The sequence below is a fragment of the Rhea pennata genome, chromosome 5 (assembly GCF_028389875.1).
Source record: "Rhea pennata isolate bPtePen1 chromosome 5, bPtePen1.pri, whole genome shotgun sequence".
NCBI lineage: Eukaryota > Metazoa > Chordata > Aves > Rheiformes > Rheidae > Rhea > Rhea pennata.
In genome coordinates this window covers 33439510-33457899 of record NC_084667.1, presented here as the reverse complement: position 1 = coordinate 33457899, position 18390 = coordinate 33439510, and the positions used below count along the sequence as shown (strand labels likewise).

At 35.8% G+C, this 18390-nt stretch overlaps 1 protein-coding gene across 20 annotated transcripts in view; it reads right to left on the bottom strand.

The window, feature by feature from the left end:
* The window catches only part of IRAG1 (inositol 1,4,5-triphosphate receptor associated 1), a 78595-nt gene that overhangs the window by 13456 nt on the left and 46749 nt on the right, over positions 1–18390 (bottom strand). For 16 of the 20 annotated variants that reach the window (XM_062576061.1, XM_062576072.1, XM_062576074.1 and 13 more), the window contains 10 exons: positions 15295–15468; positions 14264–14341; positions 13785–13834; positions 13315–13356; positions 11078–11677; positions 10389–10467; positions 6337–6457; positions 3285–3315; positions 1969–2109; positions 301–432 (listed from right to left, as the gene is read on the bottom strand). In XM_062576061.1, coding sequence (XP_062432045.1) covers positions 301–432; positions 1969–2109; positions 3285–3315; positions 6337–6457; positions 10389–10467; positions 11078–11677; positions 13315–13356; positions 13785–13834; positions 14264–14341; positions 15295–15468 — 1448 coding nt within the window. The remainder of the gene's footprint in view (positions 1–300; positions 433–1968; positions 2110–3284; positions 3316–6336; positions 6458–10388; positions 10468–11077; positions 11678–13314; positions 13357–13784; positions 13835–14263; positions 14342–15294; positions 15469–18390) is intronic. The other 4 variants (XM_062576070.1, XM_062576073.1, XM_062576076.1 and 1 more) reach the window with 4 other exon arrangements.

Genomic DNA, 18390 nt, shown 5'->3' with positions numbered 1-18390 from the left:
CCCAGAAAAGCCATTCTTTTTTTTGCTGCACTGAAAATTCTTATGATCAACATAGCTCTGAATAATACATATGCGTTCTATTGTACAGACATTGGATAGTTTCATGGGTAATCTCTTTCTGTTTGAATTCTATTTCCTGACTGAAATCGTGTCTTACCTGATACTAAACTAAATATCACAAATCTGTCAAAATGACAAAATAAAATTCAAAGGGCTAATATACCCTACAGCTATTGGTGAAAAAGAGAAAGAGTTAGTGCAGGCAGCTAGTATACGTGTTAGATACTGGGATATTCTTACCTGGCGAACGGCTCCAACCATTTCAGCACGGCTAGATAGTCTAGCAGCCAAACGATGCAGCACAGCAATATCCTCCAGGAGTTTCTGGTAAGCTTCTCTATGTTCATAGTGATGCCATAAGGCAGCTGAAGACTGAAGTGAAAATACATAAGCCATAGCGTGATGTCATGCTGCTCTTAGTTCAGATGAACTGGCCTGAGCCACAGAAGTTGTACAGACATGTCTAAGCAGAACTACACGTGGACTAATTAGCCCTACAGGAACGCTGCCTCCAACACCAGAGATATTCAAGGCAGTGCTGTTGCTCTGTTCCAGGATGATGCTTTGCTACCTACTGCAGGCACATTTTTAAAAGAGTTATCAGGTTGTGCACATTTGCAAAACTGTTCCTGTTGAAATCAATATTTTATTGTAGCTAACTATCTGTGAATTTTACAAATGCCACTTTTAGTTTAACCAGTAGGTGCAAATGGCTACTGAAACACAACATCTAAGTTTGCTGTGCACAAGGACATTCACGTTCGCTCACTTCCATGACACTTTATTCACTGAAAAGAAATCAGGGATTAGATTCACAAGAATTCAAAAAATAAGAGAGTAATAGCAACCTATATAGCCTGCTAAGTCAAATGGCAACTGCAATTTCTTATCTATTTCTTATCTATCAATACATACACTTATGGACTTGATTAATATTGTCACTTTAATAGCTCTGATCTACTACAGAAAAGCACTAAACTAAAACTTTACTGGGATTGGTTTCCTGAAAGCCAGTATGAATTTAGATTTTTTTTATCAAAGCCTTATTGAACACCTCCTCATAAAGTTAATAGTTTTGTGCATTAAAAAATTTATTTGATACAAGAAGTCTCATAGAACTTAGTTCAGACTCAGAGGCAGACTTTGTGATGCTGGGCGATTCCTGTATTCTTAGAGTGCGTTTTCAGGATGCACTAATTCTGGCATCAAGGTTGTGTTAAGTAATTGCCATGTTGCTGTTCATACAATTCTATCTCTGACCAGCTGCCTTGTGCCATAGTTCAGTACACTCACTTGAACTACTACAAGAGTAAACAAGCGAATTGAAATGATTCATGTGAGAAGAATAGCTTCTACTCCTCCTCCTCCCTCCCCAACACCCAAAAGATGAGAGTGGCTATGCAGTACTTTTAACAGAATTATTTCAGAGAATGCATTTGTAGTGTAAACTCTTGGAATAAAAGCATAGTTGAGAGGCTGATGAATTTACTGTAATGACAACAATTTCTTAAACTGATTTATCACTGAAGCCAGTATGTGAACAAATTGCAGCCTAAAGTTGACTGCAAGACCCAAGAAGGCATAAGGGAACCTGTGTGAAAAATGTATGCACAAGATTTCAGATTTTGAAGTGTTTCTTGGCAACTATAACTTGCTCTCTTGAAGAAATCTGAAATTCACATAAAGCAGCTTTCTCTTGAAGTTGGCTTTTTGAATAAAACATCAATTATCACAATTACTTATATCACAACATAAAAAATTATGACAGCTGGCCATACTGTGATTAAGCCATATAATATGTGCCTGTCCTACAGATATGATGTATAGCAAGCACAAGCACACATTTCAAATGTGTATACACATGCAAGTGCACAGGTGCTATACTTCAGAAAATAATTTATTTCTTACCGTAATGGCTGCTTTAAAGTTTTCCAGTTCCTTCTCAGCATTTTCTTCAGTAAGATTTCTCTCTCTCTCTGCTTGGTTAATTCTAGCTTCCAAGGTATAACTATCATTTCTAAAAGCCAAGGAAAGCTGTACAAACACATTCTGTATGGATTAGAAAGAAAGCGGGGGTGGGGGATTATTTTTAAGTAGTGTCACTGAAATGTAGAAATTTCAAATAATGGCTTATGTCCAAGGTATGTTTCACTAACTTTGGTGCCTAAGTAAGTATTGGAACAGAAAACCCGAAATATCTAAAAAGCTAGACCGTTTCAAAAATCACTTTATTTCCTCTAAAATATGAATAAATGTGTTGCTGCCTCTTTTCCAGAATGCTTTTCTGGAAGATCAGTAGAACAGCATATACACAATGAAGAAGTATCAGAATCACAATGGATCTGTTTTCTAGTTGGATTTCCTCCAAGGGTCCCCAAGGTTTTTAAACAGATAGTCTGTACAGAGGAAGTCCAAGGATGAGCTCACCATCAGCATTGTTTTACCTGAGATAAACACCTACTACTGAAGCCAGGAAAAGATTATGTGTTAACATTTTTATTCTCTTGGATGTTGCTTTTAAAGAGTGTTTCTTTCTTTACCAGGTGTATTATTTCTTGGGATTAATAATTTACAAAGCATAAGGCAGCAATAGTTCCATGTGATTGAGCTAGGTAAATAACGATCTTTTTCTTCACTTTCCCTAAACTTCCATTGGCCAAAAGCAAAAATGTAATCCAACTCAGAATATAGTGTTATTTAGTTTCAAATTTTTATTAATTTAAATATATGATAATATTTTCCAAAGTGAAGTTACATTTTATTAAGAAGAATGTAGAAACAAGCATTTTGCTTCCTCCTAACTCTTCCAAGTATTTTTTCAGATTTATGTTGTATGAGGCATAGACCCTTCTTTCATTAAATTATGTTTGTTATTTTGATGGACCTCCGTATTTTTTTTTCTGAGGAATATTTTTTGGCAAAAAATCTCATTATCTAGTTCTAATATTCACCCTTAGACTTATAATATGCACTTAAAATTGAGGCATACAGAATTAAAGGTACTGTTAGACCATGAGCATAACCTAGATTAACTTAATTAAGGGATTTATTAATTTAAGTAATGTATTAAGGGACAGAATTTACTCTGCATCATTGAAAGATGTGAAATCAATCTAGAACATATTTCTATAATCATTCATGGGTTAGAGCTTGCATTATTCAGACTAGATGAGAACGTATAGCAATGGCCCCTTTGCAGTCAAATATTGTAAGAGCCTCCTTACCTCAACTTCTTTTTCCGTAAGTGGAGGGGAGCTAGAAATAAAAGCAAAATAATTGATATATTAATTAATAATGATTGTCTCTAAACACAAAGCTATTGAAATACTTAACTGAAAAGAACAACAATTTTTTTTGTCAAAACAATATCTAATTAATTGAACTGAAACTGTTACAACTAAACTACGTATTTTTTTTAAATAGCATTTTATCACTGGAGTATTGATCAAAACATATTACAGTTTCTGGCAGTCTGCAACACATATCTGCACTATATTGTGAGAAACTGAATACAAGAACAAATCTAAAGACTTCTATTTGGTATTGCTGGTGATTTAATACATTATATTTCAGATTATCTCTTTTCCTTCTGCTAACAGCTAAAACCTTATGATGATGAACACAGATAATCACAGACTGACAGAATCATCCTGTTTTGGTTGTTACCTTTGTTAAAAGTTAGCTAACTTAGCTAACTATTCTTAGCTTACAACAAATCTGACACTGAAAAGATACACATAATGTAGTTTTCTACCAAGAGAATGATTACTGACTGCACAAAAAATTAAAACTACCCTAAAAAAAGTTACTAAACTATGGTTCCATAAAACACTATAAAATAAATGAGATAGATCTGTTATATTTCAAGATCTCACATGAGATAAATAGATCCATTATATCTCAAGATCTCACTTAACAGTAGTCCTGCACTGTATTTGAATTTACAGGTTCTTATTTCTGTATTTTGTCCAATATTTCAGAAGGCTGTTCAGTCTTAATAAAAGTGAACAAAGAAGAGAAACACTTGAAAGGAATGACAGGACTTGTATATGCAAATTCTACCAGATACCAATGACTGATATTGTGGTTTACATATCTATTATGCACTGTGTGTATGGAATACTTTCAGAAGATTCAAATATTAGTGTCATTCTGGTTGCAGGATGGTTTTCGAAATGAAAAAAAAATCAACGCACCTGGCATCAATGAGCAGCAAAATTTCCTCCACAGATAGAGTAATACTGATACTTAGAGTAGTGGCTAAAAGAAGGGAAGCCAGTATGTCCCCTCTGAGGGAAAACCATTTTCTGCCAAAAGCCATAGTATTCTTATTTTTATTCTAGAATGGAAGCCTATTAGGGAGAGTAGTTGTTTCAGGAGGAAGTTCAATAGCATTTCTTTTTTAATTTGCTCTAGCAGATATCAGTACTATTCTTCCATAGTTTAATAATAGATTTGGCAAGCAAAACAGAAGCTTTTTCTTTTCAAGTAATGGTGTACACCTTGTTTAATTATAGGAAAGAAGAGACTAGTGTAAGCCTCCGCACACGCTACATGGTCTGATAGCAGAAAATGATTGAGTTAACTTCTTTATGATGAAGTTAACTTCTTTCATTTGGCTGGGGATGTTCTAACAAATGTACAGTAGGGATAAAAGTTATATATGCACTTACTCAATAGACTGAGCAATCCTATTAATTAAAGAATATTATCTGAAAAAACAGATGATCTCATGTTATACATTATCTGATATTCAAAGCTAGTTGATCATTCGCCTATTTTGTACTTGGCTACTAAATTATTCTTCTTTTCTGTATTTGATTACAATAAAGCAATGTCTCTTTCTCACTTACCTCATGCACTCAACTAAAGTTTGTATATTACAGTTCTTCCATAACAAGTGCTAAATATTTAATTTGTCTGCATAGAGAATACCTGTTTGACATGGATTGCTGCTTCTAATTATCATGGGCCACTGGTATTTATGATGTAAAAATGCATGGATAAAACTAGGAATAGTTTTGGCCAAATATACATTTGGAATTAGTTTAAATGGTTAGTAAGTATTTTTTGTTACGGTTCTATTTCTCTCAAAAAAAGGCCTATACAGAAATAAGAAAAAGCTTAGCTGCATCCTAATAGTACCTTAAATGAAAATAAGGAGAGATACTTTACATAGATTATTTAACTGGTGAATGCAGTGCAAAAGAAAATATGTTCAATATCTAAAGATGTCAGTGGTGCAAAGTATGCAAGGCATGTGGTGATGAATGCCTCACTTCAGCTTTTATCCCATATGTCTTGGATCAGAGCAAAATACTGATTAAACGTGGACTTTGGTTTTATTAAACATAGACCTCCCCCCAAGAGGAAAATTTCTTTTTTCTCTTTTCACTTAAATTCTGTCGTGAAAAATGTCGTTAGGATAGTAGTAAACTCAAATCAGAGGGAACACCTGTATTTCTAAATGTTTGGACAAATGCCTAGTAGGTATGGTCTATTCTGACCCCACCTTGGAGGAGTATAGACTAGAGACCTCCTTTAGTATAGTTACACTGCACAATGCATCCCCTAGCTGTAGGTTCAAGTGGTATTATATGATGTTGCACTACAGTACAACTACAACATGCAGACATACTATTCAGATTGCAAAAGTGGGAAGCGAGAAATTCCTAAACCACAGTAGATGTTAAGCAATCGCAATTGATAACTGTCTGCTTGCACATCTGCAAATCCTTTAACTATATATAACAAATTATATGTTTGTGTGTGTGTGTGTGTGTGTGTGTGTGTGTGTGTGTGTATTAACAGTAACCAATCCCATTTCAGTGAAAAATCATCATGGGGAAACTTGCAGGAAAAACTGCAGAATTTCTACACTCCCAAATGTTACATTGGAAGGTATTACCTGGCCTGATTGGTTTTGGAGGTGAGGGAAGAAATACTAACATTTTCGATATGAATTATATCTGTGACAGCAATCCTGAAAACCAGGAGCAGCCAGACCAGTGGAAAATCTGTATAAAAATGTACTTGGAGTATGCAAGGTAGGTTTAAGGGTTTTTACATAAAATGCAGAAATTTTTCTGAAGGTGCCCAGTTACTGGAAGATAATGCATTCCCCAAACTTTTAAGATAATCTGCAATGTACATTTTAAGATGCAGCAATTTCCCTACTTATACAGATCTGACGTGAATGGAATTCCAGAATGGCAGATCACTGCAGACCATTAGTGTGCTTTCACCAGACACTGTCTTGCTCTGATGAGGTTTTACCTTCCTGGAAGAGATTTGTGCACTCGCAGTTTTCGCAGCAATACATCAGAAATGCTGGGCATGACATCTGAGCTATTCTTTGTCTCTTTCTCTTCAGTGGGGGAAGGAAGAGGTGAAGGGCCTAAAAACACATTTTCACAGAAAAAAAAATTCTTATCACTTTATTTGAGAAGTTATGCATTCATAATAAAATCAACACCTCACAGACAAATGGGACTTACGAACCTAACTATGTCCTCTTTGAAGTCAATGGGAATTTCACCCCAGATCTCCTGGAAGCAAAAGTGAAGCAACAACAAAAAGTTCCCCATTCCCCAGTGCAAAGTGTTAGTTTCTTTACTGCATATAGTGTTACACCACTGATCTCTTGTTTACTGCTGAAGTAAAGATCTTCTTTCTTTTGAGTAGTGACAATAACAGTAATCATCCCAATCATCCTTCTTTATGCAGAAAGAATGAAGTAATACATTGTCTGACAGTCTCTAACACAGGAAAATAATCATTATATTAGTATTTTTCTAAGAATCCAAACTGAACCCATATACATTACCGGACCATCTAACCTAACACTTTGCATTTGTGCTTTATCAATGCAGTTATATAATTTTATGAATATTTTAGTTTAGATTTTGAAATAGATTACTGTCATTTTCTAAAGACTTAAAAGTCATCTGAGAGAAAGATTCCTTGTATAATTTATTATAATACAGATTTTGTGAACCCCTCATGACAAATCTATGGCATGTAAGCATTTGTGCTGCACTTTCATTGAAACAAGATTTTAAGGCTGTAATTGTGTCTTCTATCACTTTCATAAGGACTAAGACATGGCTTTAAGTTATTGCAGTAGGTTTTCTTTTAACTTCATGTTATTTAACTTTTTAATTTCATTTTATTTAATTTCATACGTGATAATTCCCTTATCCCTGCCTTTTACAGAATTTAACAAAGGACTCTTCTGTTGGAAAGTCAGGACTTGTGGTTTGAAACTCAGACTTGGAAAGATATCTTTGTAAAGCCTGCATGTTCGTTTAGCCTAACAGATAGACTCTTAGACTTGGAAAACAAATAGAATGTGAAAAAGCTCAGATTCTTTAAGTGGGGAGAACATTAATGTGAAAGGCAAAAAAGAAAGGCAGATTCTTTCTATCTACATTTTAGTTCTGCAGATCTCCTTAATATTTAAAAATTCCAGCACTTACTTCAGCACTATCATGTATGCCCTCCTAAAAAGCCTGCCTAACAATGTAATGTCTCCAATCTAATGTATCCCACTAATCTAAACTTCTGTAATTGCAATGCTGTATTTACTAAGATGATCACAATAACTTGGCACTGATAATAAAACATGGTGGAGCCAGCATATTTGATTCATAACATAGTAATAATGAAGTAGCTGGCTCTTCCCTATCATTTAAGAAAATTATTACTTTAGTTAAAAAGCACTAAGTGGCTATTACGACAATTCGAGGAAGTAAGTCTCCCTAACAAATGATCAAAAGATTTGACCCCTCACTTGTTTTCCTCAGTGAGGACATGGAGCTGACCTTTAACTCTCTGGTTAACATTTAAATGAGCAGTTGCCTTAAAAAGGTTTGTGACACTTATGAGACATTGGCTGAAAAGCTGAATAAAATAATACTTAGCATTTGATAGCATTTTTCTCTCACAAGTTTAAAATCTGCCAGAATTATATAACAGACTGGCAAAATTGCAACTGTTTTGTGACACTCCCAAACAGCCCACTGAAAAAATTTTAGGAAACGATATATTAACAAAGTAACAAGAATAATACTACCATATCTAAGAATCCAAAGATAATATCACTAAAGAGAAGAAGAAGACAAGAAATGTTTTTTAATCTTGTTTTATACAGGCTGAAGATGAGATTTTTTTTTAAGAGATGATACGAACTGCAGTCTCTCTGCCATCTCTCTGTGTAACAGAAGCTTTAAGATGCTATAAAACAGCCTCAAAGCACACTTCTCACATTGTTTCCTGTACTACTCCTCCCTGTTAGGGGGCCGCACAGGGCAAAGGTGATGCTCTGGGCTGATGTATCAGAAGACGCATCATTCACCTTCTTAGCACTACGTTAATCAATAGTGAACCCAAAAAACACCACCAGTTTGAGGCAGACTGCTATCATGTGTAAGCAATTTACTTCACTGAAGAAGATCTATAATGACAGCAGCCAGCCAGGGAACTCCAAAGCTCTGACTCTGGAGTAAGGTTAGGGTAAAGGAGAGAAAGGGGTTTGAATCTCTGCTTATCCAATTTCCAACTCCTTCAGATCTCAGGAGTTCTGACAAGTTTTGGGATGAGCCCCATAACTGATTCTACCCCTGTTCAGACTCTTGACATAGAAAGAAGAATTCCTTCCAGGAAACCTCTGCAGAAATGGCCTTCCTCCAAAAATAGAATGAGAATACAGTTGGACTGAGTTTAATTTTTTAAGAATGCACCATAAATATTTAAAATATAATTCTCAAATGTGGTTAACTAGAATTTGTAAGTATCAACAATCTAGGTACAACTTAAACTCATCTTTAAAGTAACTACATAAAAGTGGCCTAATTATCTACTTTCATACAAAGCTTTTACTAAGGACTTAGGTGACTAGCTTTATTTATTAAAATAAAGGACCAAAACAAAGCTCTTCTTCATAGTCTTGCCATTGGTAATAGTTTCCTCACATTGGTTCATTTGTCACAGAGCACCATGTTAGCAAGTTTTTCTGAGTCTTCTAATGAAAAGTGATCCACTGAGTTGAAACAGTAGCTCCTCACAAGCACTCTGTACAAGCAATTCAAAAATCATAGTTCAGTAGAGTAGAGCAAGTATGCCACATTTGGGCACAGGCTCTTCCTGGACATCCATGAGAGTTGTCCTATTGCATTGTGTACACCACTCGATGTTTCTGTGATCTTTCTAAATTGCAAACTGCAGCTCAGTCAGAAATTATGTATCTTATGGACAACAGCTTTGTGGATATGGGTGATCCATATTAAATAACGACTAAAATTAGATCCTCTTAATTGTCCCTTCTGATCCTAAAAATACGTGAATTAGCAAAGTGAATAGAATAAAAAAAATATTTCAACTGTCTTTGGATCTAATCTTGGATAATCAGCTTCAGCTCCTCCCATATGAACCTTCTCCATTTCAGTCAGTGTGGCCTTAAAAACACACTCTGAACAAGTTCTCTGAACTACTTCCAAACAAATACCCAGTTTTGACTAAATACTTTCAGTTGACCACTCAGTAGTTATTTAGTTTTCCCTAGTCATTAAATTGTCCTCAGGATTCTATCTTTGCCCGTTATTTCTATTCTGCATCTTTTTAGAAGCAACTTCGAGTTACTGTATTTCATTTGCTTCTGCTAGATCGGAAACTTCTGTAGATTGGTTTCCATTTCCTTAATTATACAGGACTTCAAACCTTCTCTTAACCTCCCCCACCTCAGACACAACCCCATACAAATTGAGCTAAAAATCTTACTATACAGCATACTTTTCCAATCCTTCAATCACACTTACGTCTTCTCTGGCTTTAATCTATCCACATTTACATAGAACTGTGGACCATAAGTGAAAATGCTGTTCCAATTTTTGCCATACATACACTAAAATAAATTTGAATAAAATATTGCATCTCTTATTTATATTTTCAAGGATCAAATTCACCCTTGTGGCCACAGTATCTTGCTGAGTCATATCCATTCAATGCGTCAGTGCTGAAATTTTTGTTTTACAGAACGTCACTACTCAACATAGTCCTCCACCTGGCAAGTAAAACAGAGACATTGTTCCAGATATACAACTCTGCATTTGGTTGTAGTAATATCTATAGTATCTGCTTGGCTCAGCTCATCAAGAAACTGAGCTCCACTAGACTCTATTAATCAGAATTTACTATCCCCCAACCATGTCATTACAAGTAGTATTGTAGTTGTGCAAAAACACGTTTTGGTTATTTTTTGTTTTCCATATCAGTTAATTAGAAGAGAACACTGTATTACAAACAAACTTCCAGCTTTTATGATACTGCACCTTTTTCCTGTTCAGCTGCTTCACTAAGTTCAGGAAGCTTTAGTCCAACTAAGTTTTGATTTCTCATCAAAATATGCTCCTGTTAAGAAAAAGAGTAACATTTCTAAATATACTACAACTAGGAATCTCAATTTAAGTATCCCTGCAATGTGAACATTAAATATAACATTCATTTTAGTTAATACACATAATGATTTTCGTATCTAAAATTCTCTTTAGAAATTAAAATAGATCATTTTACTTCCCAGTATGTTTCACAAATGGCATGACTGTTAATAAATTGCTTCCTGTTTGTAAGTCATGTACACTATCCAAAAAAGTACATATTGTGTACCTACTGTGTTTTATGCTCATCCTTCTGTTACAGGAAAGCAGTTAGTTTTTGACGAGTATTATAGTTCTTCTCTAGGGGCCAAAAACTGCATGTGCAAGCGCACAGTTGATGCATATTTGAAGAGAGAAATTTTTTTGAGCAGAATTACAAAATGGAGTAATTCCATGGAATTTAGCTACAGTTTACTAAAATTGTAAAGGGAAAAGTACAATACAATATTATGCTGATCTTGCTGAGGCTGTTTCCCATTACATTAGCATACAATTCTCATAATGATAAAAATTATATGTAAGTTGAAAATAATAAGATATAAAAGTATTTTAAAAACAGGATACAACTGATGACTAGGACTCACCTCTCTCAGCTTTGTCAATTTCTGCATTCGCACTGGCTGAACTTGGATTTGGAGGTCTTTGAATGCTGATGCTTTTAACTGATTGCCTGATTTATTGGCAACGGCAAAGCTTTTATCTTCCTCAGACGGTAATTTAGAAGGTGTTTTATCTTTCTGTCCAGGCTCCAAGCTATCCCATGACATAGCTCGTAGCAGAGGAGGACGGGGTCCACACACTTTAAATTCTGGTTTACACATAATTTTATGGTCTCTAGTTTCTGGAATTGGAATTTTTAGCTTTTGGTCTATATTTCCTATTCCTGATCCCAGTTGGTGGGTTCTTAAAGGAACATCATTTTCTTTTGCTTTCTTGAGGAATGGTTTTCCAAGTTCACTTTCACACACAGTCATGCAAGTGTTGAGAGACATTCTGCCACCATCACTACCTGCAGTAGAGGATTTAGGTAAATTATCCATATGTTGACGTGGATCAAAGTTTTCTTTTTGCTCGGAGAGTTTTTCTTTGGAGTTTTCAAAAGCAGCAGAACGAGGAACCAACCTTCCCTGAGAAATCTTTCTTTGATCATTCAGCTTTCGATCAATTAATCCTTTTGCAGCACTCTGAAAGCAAAAAGACACATATAAAACAGAGAAACAAATGTTAATTTCTCTTTTTCTCTTCCCCAAGGATAGATTTTCATTTTAAAGAGCCATTTTCCTTTTCAGTGTTATTCACTTTTAAACTATGTGCTGTTGAGAAGAGAAATGATTTTTAAATGGTACTTGAAAGAATAGGGAATATCTTCATTGTATCTTCGAAATCACCTGCTCCCACTTCAGAGTCCATTACAGCAATCTCACATAGCCAAGTTAATCATCATATTAATCTAAGGCTTGTCTGAGTACACAACTTTAACTCTGTATCTTTTAGCATTGTAGCTTTCCAGATTTCTTCCTTTGATTAAGTATACGTTTTCTATTAGTCCCTCACTTCCCAGCAAAAAAAAATTATGGCCTTGTACATACCTTGTAATTTTCCCTCCATGTTCCTCATGTCTCTATGTCCTTTCTATTTGCCTTTCTAATGGTATTTGCAATTCTATATAACTGAGTACCACCGAAGAGAGTCATTAATATATACTTCAATATTCTGATCAGTCCATACCTTATCTTTGATGCTCTGACACATTTGAATTTGTTATCACAATTAAATTACAATTTATTCTCTACTCTTCTAATGTCCCTTGGGATAAACAATTTGCATTGCTTTATTGGGTGCACAGGACTCTGGCAGTTTCAACAGCACAAGCACTAGTAGTCAGAGATAAGGCTCTTACAGACTTTAGGGGTGAGGAACGAAGGTGGTGGCATTTCTCTTCCTACTCTCACCGTGACACAGTAAGATGCAGAGATGACTGAGGCAGGTGCATTGAATAGATCCATGCAAATAGTTCAAAATCTTACTGTGTGCATTACCACGGGTTATAATTCAGCTGCAATCTCCATAGCAGAACCAGAAAAAGAACATGTGCATAACCTTGGCTGCTTTGGTACAGAGTCTGTATTTTGGCTAATGGCACCTCTGTCAGTAATTTAAGGCAACAGACAAACATCAAATCTATCTGTGGGCTCTGCCCTAAATATGTTGCTACCCCTCTCCTTCGCAGTTACTATTCCCAAATTCTGCTGCTAGGTTTGGGTTTTTTAAGTCTCATTTAATCTACTCATGGCAAAGTCTCTTTAATTTAAAAAGGCCTTCTGAACTACTGTCTGATGTTGCCTTAAGCAAATTAGGAAGCATTCACATAAACTGCTCCACTAATAGGTGTGCAGGGCAGTAATATCCCATCTGTGGTACAGAACACAGCTGCTGATGGACAAATAGGTACAGTAACCTCCTCCAATGAACCAGACAAGTCTGGAAGAGGATGACCGTCTAAGACAGCAGAATGCACCAAAGTGCCTACTGTAGATATTTTTACTTTACTTATAAAGTTATTTCATACACTGATTTTCATTAAGATAGGACAGGAATAAAAATGTGTGCATGACAGGATGTAAAAGCTGTCTGTAATCCTTTTTCCTCTAACTTTGCAGGAAAGCACCTCCTTTGCAGGCGCTTCATGGCTTCTTAGTTCACTATTGTTTATCTTCTCACTTAGTGAACAATCTTTTAACCTTTTTCATCACAAACAGTGACTATTTGTATTAAGCAAAAACAGGCAGATTTTGTGCAATGCTTAAATTAAAATGCTTACCTCTGTAGCTTGCCTGTCATCTTCATTCACAATTCTGTTATTCTAGCAAAAAAAGGGGAGAGGGGGAATTGTCTTACAAGATTTTCTTCCACATCTATGCTGCAAATCTTACATAAAGATATTAATTAATGAATTTTTAATCTCTTAATATTTTTTACATTGCTTGTGACATTTATGAAGAATTGTCAGGATTTTCTTTTTCCCAAAGACTAGCATTATATTGGATCTTTCCCATTTTCTATACTTCATAGTTGTCTATGATTCTTCAGTGCTCATTACCTCATATGGATTTTGATCTTCAGATTTAATATTTATTAGCCTCTCACTTTGCAGAAAAAACATGTCAATAATCCTATTTTGGTATGCAAAATGAAAACATTCTGCTTTCCTTAGGGATGAAGAGGACAGTGTAGTGTAATATGGTACTGTAATGATCAGGATACTGTGCAGAGTATTTGGCTCTTTCTTACCTGCTCTGGAGACACTGACTCAACACTAGTGGTTGTACATGTATCAGACCCTAGAAAGAGAGACATATGATTAAGCCATATCTTGATCTTTCTGCTAAAAATTTTTCTACAGCAATAGCAAATACACGCATGCATACCTTCATATACTACATGAAGGTCAAAATTTAAATGCATAATATATTTATAAGGGAAAAATAAAATCTGAAGTATAATACATGAATGACCGTTAAAGCTTCAGCTATTGAAAAGGACAAAAAAATATAGTACATGTAACCTCATAGGAATAAAAACATAATATTCTATGATTCTATGATTCAAAAATACATAAAATAAATAACGTTAGCATTCATGAGCTTTGTCATATTCAAGATCAGACACTTTTGAATTTACAGGTTCTGACTTCTTCTCAATAGATAATAAAAATGAATTTTTGGTGAGTTTTAGAAAGTCCCAGTTTGAGACCACATAGATCATTTTACCTGATGGAACTGGAAGAGTGAAAGAGTTTCTCCGAGATGCTACTGGTGAAACTTTAGGACTAAGCGTAGGGGAAACTGCTTCATTAAAATAAAGACAAAACAAAAAAAGGTAATTTTATTTGCTAGACTTGTGGATTCTGAGTTTTTAAAATTCAGCTAAAACATTAATCTCAAAGTCATATGTTTGTCCACAGTCTGACAAGCCATTTTAATTGCCCAGTTGTTCATGAGGAACTTAGAACAGGTTTTAAAGTATGATATATTTGGCATAAACTAATACAATTCTGTTGATACACAAAATTCTCATTCCCCTGAGTTTGCTGAGGCCTTATGCACTGCACCCCTAAAGAAGAGGGGCAGAAACAAAAGAATGATTCATGATGTACTTAGAAAAAAAAGAAAATACGATTTATAAATGCATAAAGGCTTTTTTTCTCTCCAAAAAGCCTCAAATTTCAAAACAAAATTCTGTTTTGAAGTAGCATTTCAAAACTAAATTAAAGCTTTATTTTAAGATATGCCTTCAAGACATTATCAAACACTTTATGAAAGGAGGAAAAATAGTGATTTCATTTGGCACTGTAGAAAAAAATTTATTCAAATTTTAAAAGTAGACTATACTAGACTGACTATATTGAGAATAAAAATCTGTGTAATTATGCCCATTTTGGGGGTGGTGGTGGCAGTACCAATATTTTGCCAGTAACATTTCATTTTGTATTCATAATATACTTTAGGTAGAAAATTATCATAAACAGAAATTTTTGACCATTTTTTTAGAAGCTAATAGAAATACTCCATGTGCTCTTGTTGCAGTGTATCATCCAGGCATCTGAAAACCTTAGTCTTTCCCCACTACATCTGCATACAGAGATTAGTCATTTCTGTTTTACACTGAACTGTGACGCGTCACAGTGATTCTGACTTTCAAGTTAACAAAGTTTATGTATACATTACACTGAACATGTGTTTGTGCATTTCCAGATCTTTGAAGTAGAATATAAAACCCTGTTTTCAGAATCTGCACCTACCTGTGGGTGACTCAGGAAGGCCACTTCTTGACTTTCTGCCTCTGCGCATTAGAAACCTCTCACTCACTTTCTTTGCTTCTTCTAGTAATTCAAGATTCTTCTTTTTGTCTTCCTCAGATATTTTGACATCTGGCAGCTGATCATTTACCAGATCAATCACATGACCAGTGTTGTCTGGGTAGCAAACATCAGAATTAGAGCTGTAATTCACATATGCAGATAGGTGTGGCATTTCAGAGTAACAACAAGTACAAAATGAATCTATAAATTCAGCTTTGAGCTTGCATGAATTAAATATTCATGCCTACTCATCTTCTAAGGTTATCTTCTCAAGTTTAGAGTAGATCCTCGAGACACAGGCAACCAACTGAGATTAAGTCATTAGGATTTATGCTGCTCTCATATATGAAACTGTTTTTTCCTGATGTATCCCCATAATTCAGTTTTTCTAATTTACCACAGTGAAAGCATCTCAGCTAGCATTTCTTTTGTAGACTCCATTTCTCACGAATTTTGTATGTCTACTTTTTCAAGGCTGAAGTCCCACTAACTTACCTGGCAAAGATTTATGCAAACCAATATTAACATCCCTCAAATCATCTACAGATGAGTAAAGTACAGAGTTCGAAGTACAGAGATTTTATTTGTCCAGGCAGAAGAGCTTCTTCCATCAACACAGAAACAATATTAAAGCTGCATCTAGCAAAGTTATAGGCAGCAGAAGCTGAATAGCCAAAGCCTGAGAATTATTAGGCTGCTTCAAAATACAGAGTTATCAATCTCTACCATTTTGTGGACCTGTAAGAATTTTCCACTGGAATTGCAAATCCCATTGCTAAAACACAGTGTTGGAGATTGCTAAGAAGCAAAACGGAAATTCCTTTTCTTCAGGTCCAGTTATACTGGTGTGTTAGACATAATCCAGAAAAAAATCTATGGACCACAAACCAAAAGTCACTGCCCACAGTGAAACCTTTGGATTAGTGCTTTGTTTGCTAGGCGATTTTTAATTAGTTGGAGAAAGGATCCACTAATCCTTGGCTTTCAGATTGGCTAAAGATCTCTAAAAACTTAGAGCACCAGTTCTAACAACTCTCTAGGCTACCATAAAGCAAAGAATACAGCCCTTCCATGCAAGTTTGTGCAAGTGGGTTCTGTAGGTATCTACAGGTTTGTACAGAAAAAGTTACCTGAAAACAACTGGCCAAGGAAATGAAAAATACATACTGACAAGCTAGTGTGTGAAAGTTCTCCACAAGCTGATAAGCTCCAGAGATTAGTAACCCTACTGGATCTGCAAGAATTGATAAACTCAGGTCACCAAGAGTTTGCTCAGTCTGTACAAGGTCACACACACTACAACAGCCTATGTAACTCATACACGCATATATGTATTATATACTTTTATATAGAGATGGATATTTTAAATATATATATATATATAAAAAAATATAAATATTATATTTATATATATATATATATATATATATATAAAGCTAAGGGCACAGCCAAGTAGCAATAACCCAAGTTGTTTTATTTTTTTAATTTCCATAAATTCAGTCCAATTTCAAGGTTGTCGAAAGTGCACTCACAAATAGGAGACTTCTTAAAGCTGTGTATTTTAAATTAAGTATCCATTTTGTTTTACACTAAGCTTCTGTGTGTTGAAGGTTTGAGAAAAGCCCCTCTCCATGGCACCTTCCACAGGCCACCAAAGGACAGCTGCACGGCACAGTAATTTCTAAGTCATCATAGTACTTCCCTGAGCTTTCTTCATCTAACTCAGAATCTCTGCCTTTTTCCATTTGCCCTTTACCACTTTACCACTCTTCTTTCCCTTCTCTTCCCCTTTATTGCCACTTCCTCTTTTCTCAAAAATTCCCTTTAGTTTCTTGACTGTGCCCAATCTCAGCTCCTGCTTAACTAAGACAAGTGTACCAAGAATCGCTTGCAAATTATGTGAGGTCTACAAGTTCATGATCATGTCCATGTCCATGAATTTACATTTCCCCTAGGTAAGTTAGACCTCCAATAGAACACACTTTTTAACATGTTAAATTAGAAAGCATCCAACTAAGAAAAGCAATGTCTTAGAATTGTAAAATAATCCACGTTGGAAAGAACTTCTGAAGGTCACCTACTTCTATCTGCTCAAGGCAGGATCAGTTGTGAAATCAAACCAAGCTGCTCAGGGTTTTATCAAGCCAGTCTTGAAAACCTCTAAGGATGGAGACCGCACAACCTAGCTGAGCAGCCTGCTCCAATGCTTGACTCTCCTCATGGTGAAAAAGTTCTTCCCTATGTCTAGTTGGAACCTCTCTTGTTATGTCTTGTTATGTTGCTTGTCCTCTTGCCATGCATCTGAGTAAAGCGCCTGACTCATTCTTCTGGATAACCTCAATATGGATACTGAAAGGCTGTATTAGGTTCCTTGTAACGCCATCTCTTCGTAGGCTAAATAAACCCAGTTCCTTCAGCCTTTTCTCACAGGCGAGTCCTTCAGCTCCCTGGATATCCTTCTGGCCCTCTGCTGAACTCGCTCCAGTTTATCAACACCTTTCTTGGATTGGGGTGGGTCCAAAACTGGATACAGTTTTCCAGATTTAGTCTAATGAGTGCTGAGTAATGAGGGATTGGAGTGAAGAGATAGTGCAGTAGTTATCACATCTGCTTTACATGCTGAAGGTCCTGGGTTCAAGCCCCAGTGGAACCAGCACCAGGAAATCTTTGGGAGGTTGGACTAGGTGATCTCCAGAGGTCCTTCCAACCTTGCTGATTCTGTGATAATCACTTCCTTTGATACACAGGTCTCAATTCTGCTAATACAGTCCAGGGCGTTAGCCTTCTTTGCTGCCAGGGCACACTGCTGATGCACATTCAACTTGCTGTCTTACCATGGCCTCCAACTCTTTTTCAGCAGAGTAGCTCCCTAGCCAGTCATTCCCCAACCTGTACCACTGCAATGGGTTACTCCTTCCCAGACATAGAACTTTGAATTTGTTCTTGATGAATTTCTTAAGGTTCCTGTTGGCTCATTCCTCCAGCCTGTCTAGGAGTCTCAAAATTGCAGCTCTGTCCTCAAGTGTATTAATTAGT